At 42.1% G+C, this 8,331-nt stretch overlaps 1 protein-coding gene across 8 annotated transcripts in view; it reads right to left on the bottom strand.

Moving 5' to 3' along the window:
• Positions 1-2,478: 2,478 nt before the first annotated feature.
• LYPD6B (LY6/PLAUR domain containing 6B) overlaps positions 2,479-8,331 on the bottom strand; it is a 63,272-nt gene continuing 57,419 nt past the window's right edge. For all 8 annotated transcript variants that reach the window (XM_028745643.2, XM_028745662.2, XM_077935952.1 and 5 more), the window contains 3 exons: positions 7,946-8,044; positions 6,533-6,663; positions 2,479-4,414 (listed from right to left, as the gene is read on the bottom strand). In XM_028745643.2, coding sequence (XP_028601476.2) covers positions 4,250-4,414; positions 6,533-6,663; positions 7,946-8,044 — 395 coding nt within the window. In that variant the 3' untranslated portion in view covers positions 2,479-4,249. The remainder of the gene's footprint in view (positions 4,415-6,532; positions 6,664-7,945; positions 8,045-8,331) is intronic.

Below are 8,331 nucleotides of genomic sequence, written 5' to 3'. Positions count from 1 at the left end.
AAACCATAGCTTTAACAATACGGACCTTTGCCGGCAAGGTGGCCAACGATACAGAAAGTCAAATACCAGGGCAATATAGAGTGCTTGTGTATGCGTGGCTGTGCAATTATTTATGGAACACTTTGTTTTGGATGTTTGTATGTGATGCCAATAAAAGGTTTGATGATGATGATTTATGGAACACCAATGGACAAGAATTAATGATGCCAAAACAGATGTGCTACACACATACACACAGAGACTTTTCATAGATGCAGTTTTTCCTTCCTTGAGTTCCACACCCCCCCCCCCCCATGAAGACTATTTGCATGAGGAAATGGCTCCACCAGTGCAGTTTCCCCATTCAAAACTAGCTTTCTGGAGTCTTAATTTAACTGAAGCTGCATTTACATGCACATGCAAATCAGGACATCTTCCTCTACCTCCCATAAATTGGTCTTAAAACTTGCATTTGGATGTGCCTGGCGCAAAGAAAGAACGAAGGCTGCCTCAAGTTGTAGCCAACATTTCTCAAAAACACCTTCATCATCTCTTCTCCCTAGGCAACAGTCTTCAATTTCAGTCATTATATGAATTGAGAACCTGTGCAAAACGTTCCCAGCAGTGGAGTCACAATTTATAGAACTATGATACCCAAAATAAAATACGGTGAGTTAGTACAGGAATCTGTATTTGCTGCATTCCAGTCTCTCACTTTGCTGCGTCTCTCATATAAGAACCTGCCTTCCCAATCATTCATTCTGCCCAGCAATTTCTGCTCACAATGCAGTGGTATCAAAGCAACATTGCAATCTGAGATCCTTTAAGTCACGGGTGGGAAACCTTTGGCTTCCCAGATGTTGTTGGGCTGCAAGTCCCATCAGATCCAACCAGCACTGCCAATGGTAAGGGATGATGGGAGCTGGAGTCCAACAAAATCTAGAGAGCCACCGTTTCCCATCCCTGCTCTAAGCAGAAATGCTGGGGATTAAACTAGAACCTTTTACATGCAGAGTGCATGCTTGGCCACTGAGCTTTGCGCTCATGGCTTGTTTCTAGCTGTGGTGTGCATTTGATCTGAATATCTGCTCCTACTAACATAGGGTATTTCTTGTTTTAATGGAAGCTTAGTATAAGGTTTATCCTCATTTGTGTCGCAAACTCTAGAAAGTTCACACTCTAGAATTTGTGAATTTTCACTCATTAACGGAAGTATCCTAAATGCAATTTTACCCATTATTTCTTCCAAAGTGACACAGTACAATACTCTTAATTAAAGCACCAATTAAATGCCATCTAGCTATTGCTTTGTGATGCCATTTACAACTTGCAAAATTTCAAATTTCAGCCCTTTGTGTGTCTCACACACACATGCATAGTAACCAAAAAAGCTTTTAATAAAATAGCACCACATGTTAATCCTGTTCCCAGATGATCTTGGCTTCTCTCCAAAAGACTAGCCATCACCCATATTGGGCAGCAACCTTTTCTTTACAGCGTAAACAAAATCAAACCATTACCTTGTCTACAAGTAACAAGAAGAAACATTTTTTTAAAAACGAAGGACATATTTTTTTGCAAACAAATGTCACAAAAATCAGGAAAACCACCCCCCCCCCCAAAACCCCCAACAACTAATGAGCAATGCTCATGGAAGAATTCGGGTTTGAGTGATGCATAATTCAGAAGAGGCTGATCTTCTTACTTTCAGGCAATTCAAATTTAGTTAAATAAAATTAGAGCCTGAGCGTGCAAAACCTTGGTTCAAAAGCAGAATGATTTAAGACACCCATGAGCATGGTAAAACAGAGCAATAATTAAGGAGAGTTCTGCAGTTTAAACTGCAGATGTTACTCTCTGTAAAAAGACTATAATAGTAAAAAAATAATATTACGTTTCCTAGGCAACTGTTTCATCTAGACATGATCCTTCCAAGTTGCAGTATTTTGTCATCCTATGTACAATACATTTAATGCCCGGGGGTGTGGGGTGTGAACCAGCCCCTCCCTGAGAACAGCAAGGTATACATGCAGACCTGCACATCTGTGCAGTTTTTGGTACATAGAATAGAATCATAGAATCATAGAGTTGGAATAGACCACAAGGGCCATCGAGTCCAACCCCCTGTCAAGCAGAAAACACCATCAGAGCACTCCTGACATATGGTTGTCAAGCCTCTGCTTAAAGACCTCCAAAGAAGGAGACTCCACCACACTCCTTGGCAGCAAATTCCACTGTCGAACAGCTCTTACTGTCAGGAAGTTCTTCCTAATGTTTAGGTGGAATCTTCTTTCTAGTAGTTTGGATCCATTGCTCCGTGTCCGCTTCTCTGGAGCAGCAGAAAACAACCTTTCTCCCTCCTCTATATGACATCCTTTTATATATTTGAACATGGCTATCATATCACCCCTTAACCTCCTCTTCTCCAGGCTAAACATGCCTGGTACATGGGAGGGAAGAATCCCCTTGTACATGCAAAGATCTCCACGTGCAAAAGAATTCATTCCGAGAAGGACCAAATCATGTCTTTATTTTTCTCATCCTCACAACAACCCTGTGGGGTAGGATGTATCTGTTATGTAGGGAAAGGATGTTCCCACAAACTGACCTGCCTGCAAGTCAGTAGCTGAGCAGGGATTTGAAGGCTGGATTCATAACTGCAACATTTCATCTGCCTGTAGATATTGGATGGCTGCTAAGAACACATTTAAAATCCACAGGGTGACTGAATAAAGCCGCCCCCTCCAATATGAGGAGGGGGAGGAACCATGAGGGCAAATTTTACAAGAGGAAACTATTGTGCACTGATGAGGAATGACCTACAGGACCTCGGGGTTTTGTTTGGTTTCCACTGTATAATATTGCTAATTATTTTCTGTAAGGTCATGATGAACAAGATCCAGACAAATTACACACATTGAAAACAATTGGGGGTAGGGGGAAGAGCACAAAAGGTTTTGCTAAGCTACAAAATTTCAGGTGTATTAAACGCTTTCTCACTAGCTGTATAGGTTTCCAATTCATGCGCTGTTTGTAATGCTAATGGATACTGGTGGCCTCCATCCAGTGTGGGTTCATTGGCCACATGCAAACTGTTTCCATGCATACACTAGAGTTTCCCCTTTGTCTTCTTCTTGACTATTGTGCTGAACTAGTGGCAGGATCTAAACTAAAGGCTTTAGGTGCTTTTTCCTGGGCTGTGAAGGGGTCCAGAATTTCCACACACTGCCTTAGACTCAGGCACCTGTCCCCACCCAAAAAACACCCCACTTTAGACTTGGGTTTAATTCAGGCATCATGGTGAAAGACACTGATCCATGGCAGAAAAGTAGAGATGCCATGGGTTGTAATTAGTTAGCAAACTATAATTAGAAATAGGCTTGCAAAACCAAGGTTTGTGCTGACTATAATATCTGAATTTCCAAACCATAGTTGCAAGAAGAAACCTAGTAAACTGAGTCAGACCTTGGTCCATCTAGCTCAGTAACAGTCTACACTGATCAGCAACGGCTCTCCGAGATTTCGGACAAGAGTCTTTTCCAGCCTCAAGCAGAGACTTTTGTGTTGAGCACTGATACCTATCTGTAATTATATAGATTCCTCCATGAATTTCCCATAGTTTATTATTGAAGAACTGATGTAGCAAGAGAAAAACCATGTAATTCATATTTTATTGCTGTGGTATGGCTTGATGTCCCAATAAATAGGATGTTTTAGCAGATGCCACACTGTTCCATCCATTTTAAAGATTCATCTTCATCAAACTGACTATTCTTAAAAGTGATATGGGGGGGGGGGAGAGACATGAGGGTTCAATGCTTAACCTCCGTATCAGAGGGGGGGGGGGGAACAATTCCTTATTAAGATAGTATGCAAAATGTACAAATTATCCTGTCAACCAGAAACTCTTCCACTGACTAGAATTCCAGTAACTAGCCAAGTCAATACAACATTTGGTCATTGTGTTTGGTCTTTTTAATACTTTGAACAAGCATCTGCTGGTGTCTTCACCGTAAAAGCAGCACTCTTCAGAAACAACAGAACACAGCACTGTTCTATATTTCTTCTTTGTTTAGTAGATGTCAGAGGATTCTTCTTCTTTGTTACCATCTCATGTGGGTGCCATTGCCCTTCTAAGAGGACAAGGGAGGCGTTCAAGGTGAGTTCTGGCACCTCTTTTTCTAGAAAAGTAGTACTGGTCACCATCTGAGAGGCGGTCTTCATATAGCTCCAAGTGACAAATTAAGTCTGCTTGACAGAAAGAGTCATGTCACAAAACAAAAATGGCGGTGACTGAAACCAGCAACAGGATACTAGCAGCCTGTCTGCTGCTGCCAGACGTCCTCCGAGCATGGACAACTGCAAATACCGCATTAGTGTGATTTGTTGGTATGTCTACATTGCAGATCATCCCTTCACAGCAAGAGATGCATTCCTGTAAGTTTTAAAAGACAACATATGATTTTTAAATTTAATTAATCAATGAATTACATCTGCGAAAAGTTGCATGTGAAGAAAAATAAGCATTCTGAAGGAGCATTTTTTGTTTTGCTCAACTTAAGAAAAGGCATTCCATCAATACACCATGGCAGAGGGATGCCTCTTTTATGGTGGTACCTGGCACCTGTGGGTTGGTGTTTTGTTTCGCAAGTACCTGCATTACAAATAAGCAAGCGATCTGTTTCCTGATTTATTGGAAGTCACATGTTTAAAATTAAAAGTTTTTTAAATCATTCATTTGATAACAATTAAAGTTGCTTCCACACCAAGTTCCTTACACTTAACTGGAAAGGAAGTTCCACAGAGCAGTAATATGGCACTATGTTATCCAAATGTACTGTACTGTACCTCTGTGTCAAGGAGGCAGAAAGGAACCCACTGCTCTTAAACAGAACAGGAGCTAAATGGCAGTTCATCATTATCCGTCAACCAAACTGAAAGCGGAGAAACAGCAGCCGCAATGTTTCTACAGAAGTAAAAGTTGCAATCCTCAGCAATGCTTTGCCTGTCTACATTGCATTTGTGTTGTGCAGCAAGAAATAGAAAACAAATGCCACAAATCGAGCCCGGCAGAAAGGGACGGGGACTCCTGGGATATAACAATTTGGCAATGGCATTGTCTGGATCCTCTGTAAGAAATGAGTGAACGAACGACAGTAATTCCTGAGAAAATAGCTAATTACAGTGGAAGCAACCTAAATGTCACAGCCTCATATGGCAGCAGTTTCTTTACCATAATTAATTAACGGAAACTTGACATTTTTATGTAACTGTTAAATGCATAATAAAGGGCTGAATCCCTGCTAAATGTGTGCTTTTAAACAGAAGGTTAATAATTTGTGTAATGCTCTTGACATGTGATGTGCAATCTAGAAGAATGTACACTTGCAGATTCCCATTGCCAGCAACAGACTGGTAAACCATGTGAGTACAAAGGAAACATCCTTCATCTGTGGCCAGCATTGTTGAATGTTCTGGCTTCCCCCTGCTTCATAATTATCATGGTTTTTCTCCTCTACATCAGCTCTGTGAGAATAATGCCCATTGTCCCCATTTTATGGTTGTGAGACTGAGATTCAGCCTGAATGAGATGCCAAAAGCACCCAGTGAGTTCTGTAACTGAGCTGATACTTCAGCCAATGTCCAAGCATGGCACTTCTGTCAATAGGCCACACCAATTTCCAACAGTGAAGACCTCAGTCAGTGATTCAGCTACATATAAACACGCATCATTTTGTCTACTACATGCTTGCAATATCTAGGTCAAAATGTATTAACCCACATACAGATATTCCCTTAGCAGCCTGATCACAGATGTCTGACAGTCTGGGACCTCGGCTATCAGCAAGAACACAAGGGCCAAGGAAACCTTGCTTTTTCCAGCTTCTTGGGCAGGATTGTGTCCTTAAAATAAATTAAAAGATCAAAATTCTAGGTAAAGTGGAGTGATGTTCTGCAACCTATATAAACAAACGCAAACCAAGCAAAAATTATTTGTATGTTCTGTGCAATGTAATCAGCTTCTTCTGGAACGCTAATATGAGCATAATAAGCTGCTCCTGGTGAGTGACTAAAATAAATTTAATAATTAATAATACACACTATGGCCTTTTAAACTGGGGGGGGGGTACTGTTTTTGTTTGTTACTATGTTGTGTGTTTTTGTGTTTTTATACTGTAAACTGCCCTGTGATCCTTGGACGAAGGGCGGTCTAGAAATTTAATACAGTCATACCTTGGGTTGAAGTCGCAGATGCTCAAAATGAGGTCATGCGCATGCGCGGAAGCGGCGAATCATGACCCACGCCTGTGCAGACGCGGGTTGCATTTGCTTCAGGATGTGAATGGGACTCTGGAACAGATCCCATTCGCATCCAGAGGTACCACTGTACATCATCACCATCATCACCAATGCAGGCAACAACTATACTTGGGATGGGGATTACTGTTGTCTTCTGAGTGTAATGATTGCCTAATTTATGCCTTGGGTGTGGAGGACAGAGAGGGCACCATGTTCTAAAGTACTTTCCTGTACACAAAAAGACAATGCTCACAGTGTGACTAGTTTCCCTGTGGTGGCGACATCCAACAAAATGGCACTCTTCTCTGGTAGCACATTTTTTAGTGACAGAGGTGCTCCTTCCATGACTGGTGAAGTGATGGACTGTCAAGCAGTACTCTGTGTCTAAGCAACCAAAAGGAAGAAGAGAAAATCAGTAATAGAGTTGATGCAGTGAGATTCAAATCAGAGACTGGACTTTCTGACCAGAACTCAAGATGTCTGGAGTTTTTTTTATAAATAAGGCATTCTTTTTCTGCCCCCACTGCCCTGCATCACCTGGTTTGACCACAGACACATCTCTCCTTGCTTCAGAATATTTTAAAAGTTTGTTCTATTGGCTCTGAAATTGGGGCATACACTTTCTGGTCCTGTTCTTCCTTAGATGGGAAATCCCTACATATTAACATACGCTCCTGCATTCCATTGGGTGCAGGTTTTCCCAAGGTACTGGAGAAGGTGGCCAGGGTACTAGCACAACCCACCCTGCACCCATTCTTTGACCAGCACATTTTCTCACACAGAAGGCAAGACAGCACTGCTTGCATCTAAATGTAATCTGCGGCACACATAGAGATTGGGGGTGTGGGTGTTAACTAGACAAAAACTCAAGGAATGAACACCACCTTTCCACTACCAAGTCGCCATTTTGTTTTCCAATAACATGTTCCAAAGGTGCCCTTCATATATTACAGAGGAACTGCTGATTTGTGACATGTTAAAGTCTTGGCATCCTATTGGTGGGTTTTTTTCTGTGCAGTGGATGACAAGCTGGGAATGGAAACAGTCCTGTGGGAAAGAGCCTTACAGCAACAACATAAAATGAAGTTACTGATAAGCCATATGAAGGACACCAAAGTCAGATATACATGTGATTGGCTCTGTGACAAATAAGAAGCATGGCAAGTATAGCAGTGTACTCTAAAGCCAATAGTGTTAAATACCTTCTTAGCCACTTCGATATCTAAAATATGGTGTAAGGTAAAGGGACCCCTGACCATTAGGTCCAGTCGTGGCCGACTCTGGGGTTGCGGCGCTCATCTTGCTTTATTGGCCAAGGGAGCCAGCATACAGCTTCCGGGTCATGTGGCCAGCATGACTAAGCCACTTCTGGCGAACCAGAGCAGAGCAGCGCACGGAAACGCCGTTTACCTTCCCGCCGGAGCGGTACCTATTTATCTACTTGCACTTTGACATGCTTTCGAACTGCTAGGTTGGCAGGAGCAGGGGCTGAGCAACGGGAGCTCACCCCATTGTGGGGATTCGAACTGCCAACCTTCTGATCGGCAAGTCCTAGGCTCTGTGGTTTAACGCACAGCGCCACCCGGGTCCCTAAAAATATGGTGTAGTCTGATGAAAAAGCCAGAACAAATAACATTAAATATCTTACTGTTCCCCATGTACTTACTCTGAGGACACCATTTGTCTTCAGCCCATCTGTTACAGTTGTAATTGTCAACCACATTGTCACATGTAAAACACTTGAAGCTGCTTGGAAATGGAGTAGCTTTGAAATTAAAAAATAAAAATAAAGAAATGAAAAGAAGTAAATAGTTTCAGAATCCCAAATGTCATAACCCCAAATTCAGTTCTTCCCCAGTTAGGTTCTGGAGAGAGGGGAACCAAACAGCAATGAGCCTTGTTGAATTGCATCACAATCCTAAGTATACTCACTATGGGCCTATTGATTTAAGAGTGGGTTTCAGGTGTGTGGAGGGGGCTGCCATGCGGGGAGGAGCTAGGAAAGCCCCATTGCATGAGTGGAGTTTTGCTCAGTTTTCTCTGCATGCAACC

This window comes from Podarcis muralis, chromosome 1 (assembly GCF_964188315.1).
Source record: "Podarcis muralis chromosome 1, rPodMur119.hap1.1, whole genome shotgun sequence".
NCBI classification, from domain to species: domain Eukaryota; kingdom Metazoa; phylum Chordata; class Lepidosauria; order Squamata; family Lacertidae; genus Podarcis; species Podarcis muralis.
The sequence above is the reverse complement of the archived record's forward strand: the minus strand, read 5'-3'. Positions and strand labels throughout refer to the sequence as shown.